This window comes from Seriola dumerili, unplaced genomic scaffold (genome assembly GCF_002260705.1).
Source record: "Seriola dumerili isolate Sdu_G_001 unplaced genomic scaffold, Sdu_1.0 BDQW01000017.1, whole genome shotgun sequence".
NCBI lineage: Eukaryota > Metazoa > Chordata > Actinopteri > Carangiformes > Carangidae > Seriola > Seriola dumerili.
The window spans coordinates 9766066-9789029 of record NW_019174272.1 but is presented as its reverse complement, the minus strand read 5'-3'; the positions used below and the strand labels follow the sequence as shown (position 1 = coordinate 9789029).

General features: G+C 39.0%; 1 protein-coding gene across 1 annotated transcript; it reads right to left on the bottom strand.

Moving 5' to 3' along the window:
- Positions 1-9471: 9471 nt before the first annotated feature.
- LOC111230847 (neuropeptide FF receptor 1-like) lies at positions 9472-21534 on the bottom strand. The gene is made up of 3 exons (XM_022757710.1): positions 21192-21534; positions 10557-10656; positions 9472-10477 (listed from the first exon to the last, which is right to left on the bottom strand). Exons 1-3 carry the CDS (start codon positions 21532-21534, stop codon positions 9472-9474), a joined length of 1449 nt encoding a protein of 482 aa, XP_022613431.1.
- Positions 21535-22964: the final 1430 nt, after the last annotated feature.

Below are 22964 nucleotides of genomic sequence, written 5' to 3'. Positions count from 1 at the left end.
AGAAGTGAAGACAGACTGTAATGGACTTCACATGACAATATTCACAACCTGGAATACTTCTATGAAAAATGCTTTTGATTCTTTTGATCTGTGGATCCTTACAGACTAAAGGAATATATATAACTGAGGAATATATAGACAATCGGACCTTATGACTGCTTCAAAGGTTAGGAGTTGTCATTTTATCGGTCATCCAACAGTTACCATGGTCAAAATACATGAAACCAGGACTGACCCCCTTTTTTATTTCGTAGATAAAAACATTGGCTCTTTTAATGATATGTTGACTGGAAATATCCTTCGTTTTTCATTTCAGAAATCTGGTCACCTTAGGCCAGACAAGGGCTAACTGGTTAGCATGCTAACGTCAGTAGAAGAAAAACAGTGATGGAAATAATAGAAAAACAAGTGATCATTGGCGTTGCTTTCTACCGCTGCAGACAGCTCTTGGTGAGTAAAGGAATGAAGTTTGATGCTGAACTCACATAATTTCTTCTTAATTGGTAAGTAAACAGCTGCTGATGCTAACGTGTTAGTAGCAAAACTTGCGTGTAGCTCCGTTAAGAGGAAACTTTCACTAATTGCTGAACTGAAGGGTAAGTTTTGAGAATGTGTTGTTTTGTTACAGTTGTTAACAACATCTGCTTGTATAGTCATTACATCAAAAAGCATAGATATTGCTTTTGTATCCAATGGTGTAATCTCCCCACTAATGATAATATAATGTTTCACCTGCTTGATAAAGCAGAGGAAACATATGAATCGGATTTATTTGGTTCAGCCAAGAGCTGAATATTTCCCTCCAGGTAACAGCAGATTGCTTCTTGTGAAATTAGACTGCATTTAGATTAAGTTTAAAGTTTGAATATGCAGCCTAATTAGGGGTACTTCACTTGGCTATACCTTACACCTAACTACCTAATGAGCCTTCAGTTCTCAGCACATGCCACACAAAGAAAATTAATTAAGCTGAGGTCTTATAAATTTGTGAGATGCTTCTCTAGCACTAAATGAATGTAGCATGTTATTCAATGTCCCCACACTTGGCATTCTTTATACTGCTAATCAAGGTGTATTTCCAATGATGGACTTGCATGTAGCCAAGCACACTGAGGAATCAGCCAACAGGGAGCAAAAGTCAAATAAGTTATTAGGGAAATACATGTGGTCTACACCTTAACTATTAAGTTGTTTTGCGTCAGAACTCTCAGATGCTGCTGTTGGTTGAAAAAGTGCAGGTGAACTTCAATGTTAAATTCACACTGGAGGTAAAAATATATGTATATGTATATGTGTATATATATATATATATATATATATATATATTACAAAACATAGATTTTTACAGTATTTAATAGATTGAAAACAAAGATTTGCTGAATATTATAGTATTTCAAAAAAGTTTTAATTGAATAATCCATAGATTTATTTATTTTTACATAAAACTAAATCACAAAATGAATGAGCCTTTTATTGTTGAATGTTGATCAGCACAGGTAAAAAGTAACATTAAATTTATGTAACAAATTTTTTTACTTAAATGTAAATACAAAATATCTTTAAATTAAGCAATATCACACGAGAGGGAGTGATGTACTGAATTAAACTTAATTACTCCGGCCGTTCTTTTTGCAGACAACTTTACCATCTCTCATGAAGTTGTGTTGACCTTTCTCCTTGACAAACTTTAAAAGTAAAAGTTTTTATCTCTGATTTGTGAGGTCCTCACTGTTGAAGATCTTCTTGTGAGAATCATAATATCTCAGCATTATTTTATTCCTCATCAAGTTCCCTGTTTTTCCTCCTACTCTGACTTGAATGGGTCCGGTCTTGCCTTGGTTTCTTGTTCACCATGAAGATATCACTTCCCTTAATAGTTCCCAGTCTGCTCCTCCTCTATCTCACTGATGCTCCAGTTCGTCCTCCTTTTACCTGCTCTCCAGAAAGTTGTTGTTACAATCCACTGATGCCATCAGTTGTTTCTGCACTGCTCTAACTACTGCCAGTAGTTAATAGTTATCTGCATGGTTGGTTAGATCTTAGGTGAGTCTGCTTCAGCTGCGACTGCTGCCATTGTATCATTAAATCACAGATTTTGATTTCTGTTGTGCTGGATGTCTAGGCCTGCTTATTAACGGACACTTAAGAGACTTTAAAATGACGGAGAGATTTAAGTTTTAATTTTCTTGTAGTTTTAACAATGTCTTCTGATGTTGTCCTCCAACAGGAGAGAGGAAAAAAAATCTTCGAAAGACATCTGTATGAGGCGTGGCCATTTGTTTTTGGACCAGTGTAGCAATAGCCCTGCTGTGATAGTCTGATAATGATTTAATGTTTGATCTTGGTGGTACTCTGAGACACACACAGATCAGTATTAATTGGTGCATGTGTTTTACTGCAGCAAGGTTACCAGATGTCTTAATTATATTCTCATAATCTGATGCATCTGTAATTACTGATGCAGTGAGAGTTGGTTTCTTCACCCAGAGAACCGACGTTATATTGTAACTGCGTTTGATGTGTTTCAGTTGTGTACTTAGCAAAGTCATGAGAATCTCCGATTTTGGGACATTTTAGACACAGGCTTAACTATACTTTTAAAGCTCAGAAATGTAAAGCATGTCAACCTGGTGTGGAGCGCAGTCCAAGTCTCTCAACCCAGCTCACAGTGAGGTGCTACAAAGCCAATATTTGTACCATCAGAAAGCTTCCGAAGCCTCTGTTTCCAGCTGTATATTAACTGAAAACATGTCCAGAGTACATTTCAGAGTGAACTTTTGATGAATCTTTGGGAGAAACAAAATGTAGGAGTTTGGCAGAAATAACTTTCAGTTATCTGAACTGCCTCAGTATGAAAGTAGTACACATGAACAGAAAGGCCTTTGAGTGAATCATTTGTTTAATAACCATCTCACAAGACAGGGAGAACAGGCAAACAAAACAATACAGATAATGGGCACATTAAACATGAGCCACACATACAGTTGCTGCACACAGACTAAAACGTGAATTATTCATGCATTAATATGAAAAATCCAAAATACAGAACTGACAAGATAGCACACAGTTTATACCTGTCAGTTTAGCTGCTAGTGGTTAGCTGCTATTTGTGTCACACCAAATGTGGCAGCATCACCCGCACCTGTCTTTCACACCTGATGCACAACCATTCATCATTTGTCCGCAGAGGATGAAGACCATCACAGAAAGAATGATCCACCTGCTTCAAAATGACTGACTTTTCATTAGGTGGTGGTGCTGCTAGTTCTACCATTGGCGCTGACATGGCTGAACATGAACCCAATGACCCCCTGTTTTTTCCTGGCAAGACTGGAGAGTCACAGAGTTATAACCTGCGTGCCTTTACAATGATGGAGTGTAATTTCAATGAAATACAATAGGAAATACAATAAGTGTTGCCCCTCACACTAATGAGTAGTAAGCATTCATTTGATCTTGCCAAATAGTGAGCCTGAATCAATGTATGAAAACTGTTCTAACTTGTTTATAACTGTTTATTAATGATTTATAAAGTGTTAAGAACTGAATTAATAACCTAATCATAAACCATTTTTAAATCCTTTATAAGGGTAGTCTTACTGTAAAGTTATACCAAAGCGTCTGCCAAATGTATAAATGTAATGAAATGTAACATGATGGTGTAAAGCATTACACTGTCCTCCCTCCAGCACACCACAGCATAGATTTCTATGTGCTGATTGTTAGAGTTACTATTTTATGTTGTAGATCATCCAGGCAGCACTTTTCACAAACATCTTCCTCTGCAGGGATTCTCATTAGCTGCTGCTACAAGCTGATTGACGTTAACTCTGGGAGCACTCAGGAACTGTAGCAGTCACAGTATAAAAATACTGGGAAGACATTTGTCAAAAGACAAGACGACTCATCATCGTTAATTACTTTGAAGTTTTAACAGGGAAACTGAATGCTGCTGGTTTGTTTGAGGTTGCAGCTGAACAAAGAACAGTTTTCTTTCTCACGATCAATTTCTCATCGTATCACAAAGTCATCAAAATCAAAGATAAATATTTGAACAAAAAAATGAGCTTCAATACAAAAATATCAATAACAGAACTGGCTTTGAAAAGAACATATCAGTCAAACTCTGGTACATAAATAGAACAAGTATCACAGTCAGTTACACAGCATGAGGAAAGCATAAATAGCAACAATATACAGTTAGTCAATTTTGCAATGCAAGCCACAGTCATACAGTTGCCACCAACATCGGCTTCGGTACTTCTGAGGCGTCATCAGACAACACATTGCCTGTCCCCCCCCCCCAAAACGATTTCAGCAGCTGTTACAACGAAATTACGAACCACTACAGATGTCCATTGTCATGACACCTCAGCTGGCATGCTTCACATTTCCAATTCAAATGAACATACATGGAAAGAGCACAAGAAAGCAGTTAGCTGTCTGTTACCACTGCGCTATAAACAATAAGCTGACTTTCTGAACAGTACAATAAATACAAACTAGTGATGTTCCAGGCCTCTTCAAAGCCCAAATTTAAAATACAATAACAGTGCTGCACTGTGACAACGGCACAACTTGGGAACACATTCAAGTCACACCACACCAGTAACTGCTTGGCAATAAAAAGAATCACCACTGCTGTATCATATATGTAAAATAAACCCTTCTTTTGTTATATCCAGTTTATCTTTAGCTGTGGCTCCTGTAGATAAATCTGTACAAAACTCACATATGTGTGGATGTATAAATCATATTATCTTTTATGTAGTAGTGGAGGTATGATAGGAATGCAAACATTGCACATTATTTACTTATAAAATAGCTTTGTCCTAATTACACTCTTATCAGCTCTGTGAGTATCTTGAGTATCACTGTCATAAACAAATATCTAATCTATAAAATAACACAATATCTCAAGACAACAACAAATAAAATCTGAAGAAAACTGAAAAAGAAAAAATAAGTTTTTGTTTATGCACAGTTGTATGTATTAAGGGGTGCACCAGTGATTTTAGTATAGCACGACAGTAATGACGATGATGTCTTCGAGGTAATGATGATGTCATTTTTTCAAAGTGGTGCGACTCTTGCATAAACTTGACTTCATGTGTAAAATCAATATAATCTCCCTTTGAAAAGAAATTTCCTTAACGTTGAGAAATCCCAGGTTTTCCCATGAAAACAGTGCTATTATAATTCTGGAAAATAATAATGTTAAAATTTTGGGAAAACCTTCAACTGCAATCAACAATGATAAATCACTCTACCGTGGAGTTAGCAGTAAAAACTGAGGTTAGCATGCCTCACATGTATAGTTTCTTTTATGATCTTTACTCCTGTCTAAACAGACAAACTTCATTGTTCTAAGACAAGGCACAAAGAGAGTACCACTGCATACCTGACTGGATGTATGTGATGAGCTGATGTGCTGCTGCAGGGTTAGCTACGTCAGGTTACATACAGGAGGTTGTTTACCTGTGATTCCAACTCAATCATTTTTAATGAATTTCAAGCTGCCTGCACCTTTCAAATGTACTGATGTCCAGGTTTTAGGGAAACAAAAACAGGTGCATAGAACATAATGGGTGGTTTACTGGAGGCTGGGAAATTACAATGCACTAATTTTGCATTAATTGCGCAGACCCTTTAATATTGACGTTACAGTGTAGATAGCATTTATACTTTCTATACTTATAATCCATCATTGAACAGTATTGCTCCTTTGGTCATCATGAGATGAGATGTCTTTCAAGTTGCTTGTCTTACTTTTGGATATTATAATAATTGTATCATTTCTAATTCTATTTATTCTGTTCTAGCTTAGTGATTTTATTGTATCCGTCCAACTCTCTAAATGGTAAATTCCTCACCTCTTTCCTACAGATTCATTACATTGGTAATCTATTTCTGTTGTGTGAACACACGCTTGGATGGGTTGGGTTGCCAGAGCAACTGTGATACCAGTTATCCAGGATTATAAATCTCTCCCAAACTCTCTTCTTTGTGCTTTACACAGCTACATCTTCACTTTTCATGTGAACAGCTGAGTGCAACACAATAAATGTCTGGAGACAGTGTCTGAAAATGTGTGCCCTTGTCCCCAAATGTCGCATCACCCCCTTCTCTATCAGCCGACTCGTCATGGCTGCTCCTTTTCAGGCTGACCCAGCCTGTTATACAGTATGTCAGTGTTTCAGCCTAGTGTCTACCACAACCAGTCGGTTTCTGGAGTGTAATAATCTTGAAATGCCTGTTTTAGTAAGAATATTAATAAAAGTGCTAAATTCTGTATTAATATACTGTTATCAAATGTGGATTCTCCATAAACCTATGCTTAACTTTTTTTTTTTTTTGTTGCTTTATTTATTATCTGATTATTTGTCATTTTCTAATAGAATAGAAGACCATACAAACACCCAACTAATTAGCTTACTTCTGAAGATAACACTGTGCACTTAATTGAATTCAGGTTTGTCAGAGTTAAAGGGTTATTAATTCCTTAATCCCTAATAGCTGGCCTCAGAGACAGTAACATATTACTGATTACATTATTTGTAAATGTTTTAATACGAGGAGAAGAAACTTTCTGGGATTGTAGCACATTGGTATGGGATTGTTAAATGAAATTTTTACTTTGCATTTTGTACAACTTGAATGTTTAAAGCTTTTATGGTAGTATTAGCAACATTTATCCAGGTGAAGGTTATTTATTTATTTTGTGTAGACTGCTGGAGATTGAGGTAGTCGTCCTGTAGCTTTTGTGTGGATTATGTCATGATGTGTTTAGTAAGGAGTGTTTACACTGACGTTTGTCCGTTTGCGATGTGGTGGAGGTAGATTTTTTGTTAATGTTTGAAGGCACAGTTTGTCAGTGACTGCTGGATGTCTTATATTACAGTATCCATCATATGGTTTTGCTATAGAAGCACTATAACTGTTGTTGCTTTACAAAAGCAGTTACCACAATTAACATATCAATGAAATGGTATTAGGCTACTTCAGAGGTCAATGGAGAGAGAGGCAGAATACCTGATACTGTCAATCATTGACACGGTTGCAATCATTAATGCAGCATGAGATGATAAATCCTGATTATACAAGTTTTCCACAAAGCTCAATGGCCCATTTCATGGGATTAATGATGAGGTTTTTTATGCATGTTTATTAGAGAATGGTTCTATTGTGTTTATTGTGTTCATGTGATTTCTGGCAATTGCAAACATTACTGCTTTACTTGATTATATGTAATAAGATAGTTTTTTTTAATATAATGATGATCAAAATAAAGTAAATCATAAAATTATCACAAAATTATCAAGCTTAAAAAAACTCCATGTATGTGCATTTTCACTTGATAACTGACTGTCAAAATTGTAATGAGTTCATTTTCTGCCAAGACAAAAATTGTCTTTTGTTATTTTGGACAAAGAGGGACAGGTCATAAAGACCACAATGGTTTAGCTTCTATAATCCCTAACAGTGTCCTTATGGAGCCATTACTAACCTCCATAGCTAGGGAAAACAAGGTCTTATAGATTAGATGCAGGGAAAAGCATAACTTAGAGGGAACTGTCCAAATCTCATCTGTTTCTCCTTGGCTCATCAAGCTTCCATTAAATACTGCCTGAGATATCAGGATCTTATTATAGATAGATAGATACTTTATTCATGTGTCCATTAGCTCATTGTTGATAATAATAATAATAATAATAATAATAATAATAATAATAATAATAATAATAATAATAATTATAATAATTATAACAGTTGATAATATATAAACAATAATAACTGGATTGATCCACTTCCTTTGGCTGAGTTGTTGTACAGCCTGATGGCAGTGGGAACAAAGGATCTCCTGAACCTCTCTGTTCTGCAGCACAGTGAGATGAGATGTTTGCTGCTATGTTGAAGGTTTGTGGTTCTCTCAATCTGAAATTGCTCCCTGAAGCTCTTGACTTAAACACACTAATATGTAGTCGACTGGTAGTCACTAGTTCAAGCCAGTCAACTAGTTGTTGTAGATTTATAATATTAATTTCATTATTAAAATATATGTTTTTGAGTCCAGGGCTGAGAAAAAGTTTTATAAGTAACACTCTTCATAATGGAAAAGTAATGCACACCAAAGGTTGTGTTGAGGTGCTGATCACTTGATATATACTTCAGAGCAGGAAGAAAGCATCACACACTCTGGCTCCATATGTATTTTTTCTTTTATTCATACTGGCACAACAGGCCTCAGGCCCAAGGGCTGAAACATCATCCATTTGAATAACAGAATACATATTGAGCCAGAGTGTGCAACACTTTCCTCCTGCTCATAAATGAGATTGTTTACATTGTGCTACATACAGAACTGTAATAATAAGCTTTTAAAATATGAATTTTACAAGCGCACGAATGACACCAGCTGCTTGTTAAAGACACCAGTAAAAGCAGTGATGATTGTGAATATGTTGCAACAACCAACAAGGAGAACATTAGAGCGAGCAGCCATGCTAAGTAGCTAAAGTTTGGCTACTTAAATGTTTCAAATGAGAAGCGGATATGTTTGGGATTGACAAATGGGTGAAAGTTTGCCTGCAGAGTTTGCATCTCACCTTCTTGCCTCTCACAGTCATCCTGCACTTTGGCTGTCTTGCCTGACATACAGTTATGTACTTCCGACCAGAATGTGCTGCGTTATTATGTGTTTCGATGTTTGAGGTAAAGTAAGAGTAAGTACGAGTTGCCAAAAGACTGCTGTGACCCAGGAGTTGTTGTTGGACTCTGCTTGTGACATGTTGGGAAAAATAAAGAAATTGTTGCTGCTGTTCATCGTACTTCGTCTCCATGTCAGGTTTACTATTTTATTACCAAATGTGCCCAGTTAGGCGAACCCAAGACACTCAGTTACATTACTATGCAATAACTGCAGGGACCAGCTGTGTTTGACTCTGACTGACTGAGTGACTGAGTGTAGCCAGTTCCTGTGGGGTTTAATTTTTTTTCCCAGTAACCAATCAAATCTTGATTGATTCAATTAATATGTAAAACTGATCTGCTGATTAAACTAAAGTGTAAAAAAATACAGGTAATTGTTCATTTGAATTTGTTTCCTTGCTCTCTTTGAATGTGAATCCCAATGGAGCGCTTATTTTCTGCTGTGTCTACAGTGGTAACAGCAGGTACAATGTTATGATAGCCTATGGGAACAATGGCCTGGACTACCATAAGCTCAAGGTTGCAGCTCCAGTGGAGCCAGCTTGCTCTCCCTGATTTGCTGAGCATGGGCAATAGCAATTTTAATTGTTTGCCATAAAGTTGAGACACTGCCTGGAACTAAGGTTGCAATGTGTAACCGTCATTCCAAACAGTGACCACGTTACACTTATAACATCAGATCATTGATAGTTGTCTCTTCATTGGGACCACAATGCAACATATTATGGCTTTGCTTGGTTCATTTCTGGGTAGCAATATGACTTAGTTATCCCATGCCTGATACACTGAAACTGCCAATGAACTAGCCCTTTCTGACTCTTCACCATTACTGCCTTTCTTAGGTACAGCTGCCATTTCCAACCCTCTATCTAAAAGACTTCTCTCCGAGGGGACCATCGCACACCCCACCCTCGCATTCCTGTTCACCTCCACTGTGTCAGCCAGCTTGTTGTCGTTATGGACCCGATTTCTGAGCCCCAAGACAAGGCGGTTGTGATGGCTAGTGGCATCTCTAAAGTCAGTACCCCCACAAGGCTCTTGCACAGACCGTCCTTTCCTGCCCCACCTGGAAATCCTTCTCAACAGCTTACACTGCATGAGGCAACAGAGGGGCCTGGATTTGCAAACCGCCTGGAAGCCCCTCTTAAAGTTTTCATTGTAGTAGCCATAAATGATGGGGTTGACACTGGAGTTGGAGAAAGCCAGCCAGTGAGCAAAGGGGAAGATGTAGCTGGTCAGAAGGTCCAGCTGGTCGCTGTCCAAGCCTGCATAATCCGTCATCATCATTAGGGTCCAGAGTGGCAACCAAGACAGCATGAAAAGCAAAGCCACCACGATGAGCATCTTTATCACCTTGATCTTTTTCTGTGATATCATTGGCAGACCCCCCCTTCTACCTCCCAGCTGGACTGCATTCGCCAGCTGTGGCTCTCTGTTTGCAACCACATAGGAACAAAGTTTGACTCCGATGCTTCCGTACATGATGGTGATGACAGTAAGGGGCACCAGGTAGATGTGAGCAAACAGAACTGTTGTGTAGACCTTTCTCATCTGAGGGTTGTCAAAGTTTTCGTAGCAGGTGTACAGGGGGACTGTGTGGTTGAAGTCATCATTGTATACCATGTAGTGGGAAGGAAATTGCTCCACAGTCAGTGCCACTGCAGCAGGACACATGATCACCACTGCTAGCACCCAGATAAAGACGATGGCTGCCTTGGCAACGAGTACAGTTGGCTTGGGCTGTAGAGGGTACACTATACAGCGAAACCTGTGGTAAATAAGAAGAGCATTGCCACTAACCACAGCACCAGTTCTAACTGATATTAAGTATCACAGCATTTACTAACCTTTCCACAGAAATGGCCACCAGGGTGAAGACTGATGCAGACACTGACACGCCCTGCACAAAGCCGCTCATCTTGCACACAGTATTGGAAAAGGGCCAACCTGTTGAAGAAATGACAAACACTCAGTCCAGTAGTACTCAAGCCATAAGCTCAGTGCTAATGCAGTGAAATTAATGTCCCTCTCTGAGGATTTTTATAAATCCCTAAGAGTAATTCAAAGTTGACTCATTCATTACTTATTACAGAGTGATTACAATGAAGCAGGAAGAAGCTTTAGGCCGTCCACAGATATTCGTATACTTGGGCTTTTAGTTTTGAAATGGATGTAGACAGATTTGGGTGAAATGCAGATTGATGTAGGTTTCAGAGCTGGATTTGTTAAGTTTAATGAATCTAGGTTTTGTCTACACACATTACCCTCTCATATAAGCGAGGTGTGACCATTAGGACATTGTCCCCTCACACTTTTCTTCCTTCCTTTCCACATGATTATTGTTTGATGCTCCCTGTCACTGCAGAAAATGAAGCTTCTAACACACAGGATCATTAACCTACCCATTTATTTTCTACATTTGGCATAAAAGTGCTGGAACAGAGCAAAGAGCACTTTGACACTCGTTGCTGCTGGAAAAATGTTTTATGGACTGCTGAAACTCAGGTTGAATTGTTTGGGAAGAATATATAGTGTTCGGGTTGGGATAATGACATTTATCGTTTCTGTATGGGTCCGGAACCACCTTTCAAATAATAGATGAATCTGGTTTGGCTTGGCGTCTGGCATTTCTCTGTTGGCATGGGTTGGAGTCCCAGCTTTCAAGTAATAGAGTGGTCTGGTTCTGTTTGGTACATTTCTGGGTCAAACTTTTTTCACCAGCACTGTGAATGTTTAATGGATGAGCTCAATAAAGACACAGAGGATTATAATTGTTAGTGTGTTATTAGTTTAGGCACATTGTCTCTGTCTATACTTGTGACTTAGATGAAGATTGGTTTACATTATATGAATAATTAATTCAGAAAACCAGGTCATTCAAAGGGTTCACATACTTTCTCTTGTCACTGTATTTAGTTCACCACAGAGATGGTAGTTGCTTTGAGTAAGTCAGAAATCACTCATCCCACTGCACACCTGCTGTAGGTGGCTCCATCCCAATGTGTCTCTCTGTGACATCTGTTTCTATAGAAACCAAAAGATTCATTGAATGAATATCTGCTCAGCCTACAGCAACACCCATCAGTCATATGACTGGTGGTAATCAGCAGGCTGCAGCACCTTTGGGCAGATGCTACCAGAATATTACACGTTTAAAAAATTCACTTGGAGGTTCAATTGTGGGTGAAGCTTATTCTCCCAAACGATACATTGAAAAGACAGGAAATTAAACCACACTGACCACCCTTTCTCCCTGTAAAAGCTAACGTAATCTTTAATGGTATAGTTCCACATTTACATTTTTGTTCTTAAAACCAAATGAGGTCACTAAGTATGAAGCAGACTTACTTCACTTAACATTTCTATAATGCCATAGTGATAGGATTGGGCAACATGTTAATTTTCCAATCAGCCACCGTCAGACCAACAACTGGCGACTGCCAATATATTTGCACAGGTGTGTGTGTGATGAGTGGGTCGAGTGCAGCCTATTGCACACAATGTTTCTCTAAATTGTTTATAACTTGGAACGCTTCTTTGTCACTTTTTGACACAACCTGCCTGAACACATGGTATTTTGTAGTAAGCTTACCTGTACCCGCCCAATCCATGGGCTATGGGTTGACCCCGTACATCACTACTGCATAATACAGCCCAACAAGTGCAAGTTTCTTTTACAGTGTAATCATCACCAAGATCAATTTCTCAAGGAGGCAGACCATTAAATAAGCAAAATAAGAAAAAATTCCCCAGAAATTACCTTCCCAAATAAGAAAAGAAAAAAACAACCCACGATTGACTCAGTCATTTCTTCCACACTATAATTTGCTTTCATGTTTAAATTGATGTATTGTGTATTGTGTAACTATAATATGGTACCCATAGGTGGGCAATTGAGTTTGCAAAGGCAATAAAGAAATTAATACAAAAAAAAATACAAAAATGCCTCAAATCATTATGGAATCAGTAATAATTGTATAATAGATTATTTTAATTAGATTTTTATTACAAAAAATAAAAATATAAACAGAATGATCTTGTTTAAAAAAAAAAATCATTCATAAATGAAACAAAACACAACAAATGAGTAAACTTAAATCATTAATGAAGATGGCACTAAAATTTAAATTAAAGCTACTCTGATCAATGTATTTGTGTTATCAGTGGTTCAGTATCAGTGGCAGAACAGTGTTAAACTAGCTAAAAAGAGAGTGAATATTGGATGTGGTGGGCAGAAACACTAAATATTGACTAACATGAATTAATAAGCCGCTCTTCCTCTTACTGTCACCTGGTGCTGCTCTTGGTGTGAACTGTTGAGTCTCTTTAAATAACATTTAAGAGAGAAGGTCTAGACCTGCTCTATGTGGAAAGTGCCTTGAGATAACTTATGTTGTGAATTGTCGCTATACAAATAAAAACGGACTTGACTTGACAGTCCAAAGAATTACACAATAGGTTAATTGGTGAGTCTAAAAAGCCCTATGCGTCTAAGTGCCCATAGGTGTGAATGTGTGCATGTTTGTCTCTATATGTCAGCCCTGTGATAGACTGGCGACCTGTCCAAGTTGTAAACCGCCCCTGTGCAATGTCAGCTGGGATTGACTCCAGCCCCCCTGTGACCCTATAAGGATAAGCGGTATAGATAATGGATGGATGGATGATTTCTTGATTCAGTGGATCTCAAATTTCTACTTCAAAGGAACACAACAGGACAACGACTGAGTCTAAATACAGAGATTTATCAACTACTAACTAATACAGGTTAAATGCAATATCTGATAATCATCAAGATGAAAAATGATGCAAAATCAGGAATTAATATTATTCTATCTTGACCCGATCTACTTTTAAAAGGGTGTAACTGAAGGTACGTTGTTGTGAGCCACGGAGCCACAAAATATATAAAAATCATTGATCAGTTTCAGTTACATTTGACAATGAGCAGCAGTGAAAGAAAGGAGAACAGTTGTTGTTTCGTGTATGTTTCAGTGATATTAGTAGGTGAAATACACCTGTAAAGGGCTGATGGTCTCTCAGCCTCAAGACCAATTTCCAGGTTGTTGGGATGGGGAGTGCTTCATTAGGAGTTGGTGTGACTTTATATCAATCAACACAAAGTCACATGTCCTTGTGAGGCTGCAGTGCTGTCCGTGGAATAAGTCTATCTTTGGGACAAATCCCAGAAAATTGTCCAGCTCTGATAACAAATAATTGTATGTCATCCAGCACTTGAGGAAGAGGAGGAAAGGTCTGAAGGGGGGTTGCAACCATGGCTGAAGAATTCAGAAACTCTAGCAAAGTGCAATCACGTCTGTTCTCAGACTTTATACTTGCAATAATGTAATAGAAAATGATGTTGATGTGGGAGATACTAAGCCCATCACTCAGTGGTTCAACCGGATTTCTCCAGAAACGTGAACAATACTAGACTCAGAAGCTTCATGCATGTTACAAAATGGTTTTGCTGGACCTTCTTTATCTAGTTGGGCCTCTCCCTGTCTCTTGGTTAGTAAAGCTGACTCCACACATAGGCCCTGCACTGATATCCAAAGGGTTAATCCAGTGACAAAGCCAGAGTCCTTTCCTCTGCCAAGGGTGGAAGATTATGTTGATCAGGTGGGGGCAGCCAAATATGACAGCAAGTTTGATCTTCTTAAGGATTACTGGCAGGTTCCCCTTTATAAAAGAGCCAGAGATATCATCAGGCCTGTAATCTTACACAGTAATGCCATCTGGGCTGTGAAATGCCCCAGCCACATTTCAGAGGTTAATGAGAAAAGTTGTGTGTGGGTTGGAGGGTTGTGCTGTTTATTTGGATGGTGTGGAGATTTGTAATGACACATGGGAATAACACCTTAACAGGCTCTATTTGACAGACTGGTTTGGACCCGCTTGACTATCAACCTGTCCACATGTGAGGTTGCAAAAGCTACAGTAACCTATTTGGGTAAGGCTGTGTGGGGCAAGGGGAAGTTTTTTCCATTCTGGTAATACGAACATTCCCTATTCCCTGTGGCAGTTGTAGCATTTCCTGCTTTGACTGCTTATTACCGTCTCCAAATTGTCAACAGTTATCTGACCTAGTGAGGAACCTGTTATCTACAGCTCCTGTGCTTGCGACTGAGGTTAATCAACCATCACCAGATTCACTCTGACATCCTGTCTGTATGGATATTATAAAAACTACTACACGACACTCCAGAAATATATTCCACGAAACAAGCAAGTTATATTGTCTTGCTGTCTGTGATGTCCAGCTGTAAAGCATATTTAAACCACTTTACTAAATTTAAGGCAGGCCTACAGTGGCTACTGTAAGTTGTACAATGAAGGAAAAAATAGAATTAAAATGAATACATGGTTATAACACCTGGCCAGGACAGCCACAAGTAAAAGTGTTACACTGATAATGCCTACAGCTCAGAACAAAAAAAGGCCGTTTAATGTGGAGGCGACGTTTTTCACTCATACAGGAATATGAATAGTCAGGTTGTGTTCTACTGTATATCAGATCCTGAACATGATAAAAAAAAACACAAAGGTTAAGACATTACATGTAAAGGTTCTAATGAAAAGACCAGAGGTGGTAAAAATTATTATAATTATGAATGTGTATATCTATTGAAAATAGGTGCAGGTGGCGACTGTAGTATCGAAGGAGCGGGATCCATCTTTGCAGTGGGATTCCCTGGTGTCTCCGGATGGAAAAAGACTCCCAGAGCTTCTCCGGATCACAGCCCCTCCAACAGCCTGCGACGAGATGAGGAAGAGGACTTTGTCAGGGACCGCTTGCTCCATTTCCTTGTAGTTGGCTGGGTGATCACCTGAGTGATGTCTGCAGGTGGTGGAGGTGCTGCCAAGTCTGGTGAGAGGGGGATCAAAGCGCCGTCAGACAAGTGGGATGGGGCCTCGTCAGAGACAGCCGCGTAGTTGTTTGAGAGTTCAACACAAGGTCGGGACGTTTCTGCACCGGGATGGTTACGGCGGCCACGGACTACTAACCAGGATAGTTTCATCTGAAGGCTGGGCTGGTTTGGTGTGGAGGTAACGATTGGTGATTTGGCCCACTCTGCATCCGGCTGGGCCAGGACTGGAGTGACAACACACAGATCCACAGCTCCCATTGCAGAGGTGAGGTTAGGCACCAGGGCCTCAGGATTGCATTCATCCTGTAGGCCATTGTCCACAGCTACCAGGCTCTCCCCTCAGTCACTGGGTTTGTCTCCAGGTCCAGCATTAGTTGATGCCAGCCATGGAAGAGTGATGGCGGTTTCTGAGACTGCAGCCTGCCAGACCTGGCCAGAATTTTTGTTTAAAATGTTCAAAAAATTAATCAACACTGTCAATAGTATGTGAGGGAGCCACAGTGATGATGTCATGACCAAGTGAGCATGCTAACCAACCAGCTGCGTCCCGGGCCGTGTTGTAATACCACTTTATGACACTAGATGCTGTGTGAGTGTAGGATCTAGTCTGCCCTCCATCCCACAAAGAAGAACAGCTTCCTCCAGAGCTTGAAGTTACACTACAGCTCCAACTTATTAAAAAAAAAAAAAAAAAAAAAAAAGCCCCTGACTTGTATCACAGAAACACAGAGATGGCTGAAGCACCTAGAAAGCAATCTTTATCCCCATCCCTAAGGACTGCTCTGACAAGAAATTATGTTCAACGGCAAAGAAAAGAAGAAAACATGAAAACTCCACATAAATCCTGGTGTGGTTTTCCACCGCTGGAGACAGCTCAGGGCGAGTAAAGAGACACGCTTTGATGCAGAGCTGCAACTTCTCTGTTAGACTGGTGAGCAATATCTAATATTGGTCTGTAGCAAAAAGTATCATAAGTGCAAATGACAACCTGTACTGACAAACACTTCAAGTGGCATAAATGTATGATTTTTGATGTTGACAGATGTTTAAGTGATTTAGTAGAATTTCGCCTGTTCCTGCAGCTGTTGTCCAGCTAGATGCGTCAGTAACTTTTTTTACAAGTATGACAAAGAGACTGTTTGATCCAGAACCAGCGGGTTCAGGATCCACTGCCTAATACTGTATTTAGTTTAGCATATTCTTACTATTTATTATACACACACAACAGACCTAACATGTTTGAATATAAAGAACTTGTATGATCTAAACTAATTGTCCTCTCACATGTTTTTCTGTATCAGGACCGGAATTCCAGTCCAGTCCTCCCCAGTGATGGACCAGCACCTGCCTTTACTTCTGCATCTGGCCTCATCAATCATCAACAACCACATTACAGTAACACCTTGGAGTATTATCCCTGCACAGAACAGATATTGTCTATACTGTGATCTTTCATCCTGCTCAGCAGGGGTTTTGTCAAAACTTTTGTACATCGGTTTTTACATAGTTTAGCAGTAGTAAAAATGACCACAGTGCTACACATCATTAAATACAGTTCAAGGGTTGAAGGCTGAATGTTACAGCACATAAATAAATGCAAATATAGCCCCACACCTTGCACTCTGCACTAATTAACTGATTAATGAGAACAATTAAGAGTGAAACAGTTCTATAAAGCTGGCTTAATTAATAAAACCTACATGGGTTCAAAAACAGGAAAAAATGTAGCGGGAAAGAGGCTTAATTATCTCTTAACCCAAGTTTCTGAACTTGAAGCAAAGAATGACGATACTGAAGGCAATGACTTGTCATGTCTTTTAATTGAGGGACTAATGCAACTAAACTGTGCCTCCTTTGTCCAGATATAGAATCTGATAGCTGTTACTAATAGTAAATCTGATGTGGTCATTTGTTCAAAAATGATTTCATGAGGACTTTTGCAATACCAATGGAGCCTTTCATAAGACACAGACTAGAAGAAGCTCTGGACTTATGAATTGGCTCATTGTTTAAGTGCAAGGCATGATAGGAGCAGAGAGCATGAGGGCTCATCTAGACCTCATAAAAACCTCACTGACATTATTAACATGCTTCACTGTTTCCATTGGTTAATATTAAACTGATATGTTTGTATTTTATGAAAAATATGCAAATGAAGCCTAATTGTGAGACTACACAATGTGTCTAAATATTAAACATATAGATAGAACAAACAGATACACAGCAATAAAGCAATAAGAAAATATGAATATTGATCAGGGTTTATTCAGTGGCTTTATAAACAGCCCAATGTGAGCAATAAAGCCATTCCCAATGACATCTGCCTCCTTCTGACTTAACTGCTTGGCCCTATATGTTGTTTTGACATGTTTTGGACATACACACAAGTGATAATTTGTTGCAAGGCGATTACTGAATGTATATCTGTTGTGATGCTATCCATGGTGCTGAAATAGCAGCACCTTTCCAGGGGCCTATTACAGGTATGTATAGTCTATGGTCAACTGCATGCATGACACCTCCATAATGACAAAGTATAATCTATTATCACTTACGCTAAACCTCTGGCAGTCACATCAATTCACAACCTTTTAAGCCTTTTACCTTTTTAAATGGTAACATGACAGTCGTTGAGGAATGACTAATCATGTGTTTAAGTGCTAGATCAACACCCCCCCAATTTTCAACACGCTGACAGGATCAAAGTGGTGACTATGTTGCGACATGCAACTTGCAAGTGACAGAAGTCAGTTCACTACAAGCGACATTACTTGTTCAATTTAAAAGCACTCGTCAGTGATCACATGACTGGAATAAAAAAAAATATATTTCTAAATATAGTTAATATTAAAGTCAGGCTATGGATATATGAATTATAATTAAGTTTCTCACTGTGTATTTTCACTCTTCAGTCTGATGATGAACAAACGACCTCAATCAGACCGTCACCATGGTCTTTTACCTTGAATGATGCCATCCTACTACCTATCCTCAAGACCTTATGTCAACAAAGTCATGTGACTGACCTTAAGAGGCTTGGCTTGCCACCTATAAAAGCATCCAGGTGAACAAGCTTCTTCCTCTTTGCCTTACTTGCCTCATTCGAGACCATAAGTATTAAAAACTCCACTGTGATCAATCCGTCACTTATGTGCAGGTGCCTTGTGTCCCTGGATTGCGTGGATTGTATTTGATGTGATAAGTATACGCATTTCGAAGCATGAGTGTTAACGTTGTTAACCCCAGTTTTCCAGGTGACTTAATTAATTACTCCTGAGCAAGACTTAAGAGTTATTTTAGAACGTTGGTAAGTGAACTACGGTTTGTCAGACCATTATCAAGCAACAGAAAAATTAGGAATTAAAATAAAGCTATGGTAAACTCTCCTCTGTTTGTTAGAAGCTCTGTTTGAAAATGTTAGTGGACACATTCTGGTCTGGAACAGCAAAATGATTCCACTGATTTATATACGTCTACTGCTTGTTGTTATTTATCATGTAATTGTGAACCCTTTTGTTCCTGTCGGGATCCTGTAGGAATGATGACTCAGAAGTTAAGCTGCGCCGGAGCAGGTTAGGAGTTCTGCCTAAAGCTGTGTTTTGACCAAAAAGTACCTGAAACTAAAAGTTCTTTAGGGTACTTTCCTTCAGGAACTATAAGGTTCCTGTGGCCCATTGTTGTCTGTGTTTCCAGTGTGGCCTAAAGTCCTGGGAAGATTAGAAAATTATTACTTGACATTATATCATTCACAGCACTTTGAGGACATAACATGAATGAAAATACAGGACAAACTGCGTCCCATATATATTCAATACAGGACGCAGCATTTTATTTTTAAATACAAGACGATCCTGTATTATACGTAACGGGTGGCAACCCTAGCCACTCCAGTTGCTGTGGTTCTTTATTTTTTTGAAATCCTTTTTCAGTTTTTTTTTTACTTCTCGCGGACCTGTTTCGCGTTGTAGAAAATGTGTTCTCTCGCTTGGTGGTCGCTCACTGCAGACTTTTAAAGATGGCGGGTGAAATAAAATGCAGCACCAGTCAGAAATGTTCAGCGGACCACAACCCCCAAAGTTCCTGAACCTTTGGAAAGTTCCACCCCACGACCAGGTACCTTTTTGGGGGTTGATCAATTCCCCTGGAACTAAATTAATTGACCCTGGTTCCAGCGGTCGAAACGCACATAGATCCTCAAAAGAAACGTGGCTTATGTTACCATGGTGAGTTACCCCAGTAACAAGTGAACCCCCGTCGTAGGACTGAAAATCCAGAGTTAAACCTGAAGTTAACTTGATAACCTCAAATCCTGCTTCATAGTACAGGCCTCAGGTATCAACTAATGATGCATATTGCATATTTATATTAAAAAAGAAGGTTTAGCATTGTCTTTTTAGACAGTATGTTAAGCTGCACTACTGTTGTCCTCTATCAGAAATATTACATCATCTACATCTATGTATCTACCATATGATAGTTATGATAGGAAAATCATAACATGAGAAATGATTATTATTCATTCAGTTTGAGTCTAAAGCTTCACACAGATTTCTTTTTAACTAAGTGATGAATTCATAGTAAATGATTGAGTGCAGAGAAACTGAGTGACAGTCTGACAGTTGTATTAAGTCCACAGAGTCTCAGTGTTACAGAGACGGACACTGAATAGATTTTAATCTGAGTTGAGGATGAAGCCACAATGTGTAGGCTAATAACTGAATGTCAGTGATCTCCGTCTCTGTCCTCACACTGATCGCTGATTGATCATAAAAGAGGTAACGTTAGTAAAGGCAAGGATTTTAATCTTCTCCCAACGTGAACTTCTTTAAATGAAATCTGATCCAATTTGCACTTACATATAGAATGAGAAAATGACATGCCGAATCAGAAACTCAGGGTTTGAAAGTGACAGTGAGCAGCATTTTCACTAAATGCTCTCTGGAATATCCCCCTGGTCTCTCTGTAAAGACTGTCCCTGTGTTTTTTACTGTCTCATGCAGTAGCGGGTTCCTCTTCATGCTGATTCCTACTCCTTTATGTGAGGATGTAATGTGCGGTCTTGTAATTGCACTAGGAGAAAATACAATATGAATAGTTTGATAACATCTCCATACTAGTTGAAATGAGCTATGGGAGACAGTAGCGCTTACTAATAAACAGAACCGTGTGCCCAATGTGGCCTCCTATGTCTCAAACTTGGTGCCATTCTCTTTGTGGAGGTACTTGAACTTGATGATTACTAACACTTGTAGTAATGCAATGTAATTATTAATTATTAGTGCTGTTCCATACACCACTGTATTCTGTCTCAGGTGTTATTCTAGGAGCAGAAACTTCATGTTTTTACTTCAGTGAATTAAAAATGTTAACCCTGATTTCTGATTTGTAGCTTTGCAGCCATACCACAAATCATATGAAAGAATGTCAACACTATTACTGTGAGCAGCCACTGCCTGGGATGATGTTTTATATACAGACATTAAGTGTCGCAGTTGTGCTAGCTACAGGTGAAATCCTGTGTCTTCAAAACAACTCTGAGAACTGACTTTCCTGCAACAAACTGGTTAAAGCAAGGAGTTGTGGCAGAATTGAAGACTTATGTCAGGGTGTTACCTGTGATGAGGTTGTCCACCAGTGTTGTAGGGATGCAGAAGATGCCCACAAGTAGGTCACTGATAGCCAGGTTGAGGATGAAGAGGTTGGTGACTGTGCGCATACGACGGTTCTCCAGTACAATCAAACACACCAGGATGTTCCCCACCATACACAGCAGGAAGATGAAGAAGTAGGCCAGGATGTAGCATGCTGCCACATAGAGAGAGTGCTGGTAGTAAGGGAAAAAGGTAACGTTGGTGACGTTGGTTGCACCATCTAGGCTGGTGTTTTTAGGGTACGCTGCAGTGGCTGATCCCTCCATCTCCATTCCTTCCTCGCCCATGTTCTCCAGTATCTCCATCCTTTGAATGAAACAACAGTGCAGGGGAAATCAAACAGTGACAAAAAGATATCATTTCAAGTTCAGACAGAAAAATTTGTAAATGACATTTTATTCAGCAAGGATTTCTCATTTGGAAAATATGTGCTATTTCACATGACCATTCACTGAACCTCTCCCCTGATCAGTGATTGTCCAATCCAAGCTTTGGATCTAATCTGGATGCTGTGATGTGCATGAAGCTGTAGTAAAAGCTACACTCTGCATTTCAAGAGTTAATATTGTAGTTTCTTCTTTTCTATACTCCTCAAAACCAAAAACACAAGAGCTATAGAGTAAGGAATGAATTGAATAATGTGTTAACCTGCGCTAACATAAGCTGCAACATTAGTATGCTTGGCTACTTAGCTTAGTAATGTAACCCAATTTCCAATTGCTATGGGGTTACAGATAGCTTTTACACAAAGTCTTGCTCATGTCCAGCACATCCATTATAACATTAAACCTGATCATACTACTGAAAAATACAAACATTAAAGCATAACTCTAACCTCTGACTTGTTATTCCAAGTATGTAAGCTAAACAACCATACATTGTTATGTTGGATCTTCCGTTTTTTCTTGTCATATCTATATATGGGTCTGACTAGCTCTGCAATACAAGAACATTGCTTGCTCCTTTATTTCCATGTCTTCGCCTGAGCATCAGCTGGCGGGGGTGAACTTTCTTCAGCTTCTGAGTGGGGCATGCAAGAGAAAATTTGGGAACCACTGCTATAAACTGTGGTTCTTTGCCTCTTGTCCTCAGTCTGATAACCCAAGAGGTGAGAAGGACTCAGATAACTGTCTGTAAGATGTTCTACTAGATCTCCCCCCAGTATCCCACTTCAACAGGAAAACATCAAAGGAAACAAGATGCTGTAGAGTCGATGGAAACCTGTGCTCTGATAACCTCTGCTACCTCTCATTTCTGAGATGTTCACTGCACTCCAGTGCTAGGTTACTTTATGAATAAATGCTGTAATTTGCTTTTTGGCGTCTTACTCAAAGTTAGACTGAACAAACAACAACGATTAGCAGATAGTTAAGAAGATAATCTATAATGGTGCTGTCGTTACTTTTCCTCTTCCTTTCATGGATTCAACATTATTGCATCACCACATTCAATTATTTTTCCATCTTGCATTTTTACTTCAGCTGGAAACTAGTTAGGCTTGCTAAGTTCACCTCAAAGACTGAAAGGACCTACAATAAATGAAAGAGACAGGTACAACCCTATGACATCGTACACACTGTTACATGCTGTCACACATAACAGTTGGTTATGGTAATGAACAACCAATGTGACAATAAAAGAGCAAAAGAAGACTGTTGGATAAATGTTATCCAGCTTACATTTTATTCTGGGACTCTACTGGAGTAGCCTTGAGTGATTCAGTTTTTAAAAAAAA

Bases quoted from the DNA above. Each gene is read 5' to 3' on its own strand.
- LOC111230847 (XM_022757710.1), bottom strand. From the start codon at position 21,534: ATGGAGATACTGGAGAACATGGGCGAGGAAGGAATGGAGATGGAGGGA. The intron at 10,657-21,191 runs GTAACACCCTGA...TTTCTTCAACAG, and splicing joins GGTGGACAACCTCATCACAG to GTTGGCCCTTTTCCAATACT. The intron at 10,478-10,556 runs GTTAGTAAATGC...TATTTACCACAG, and splicing joins GTGGCCATTTCTGTGGAAAG to GTTTCGCTGTATAGTGTACC.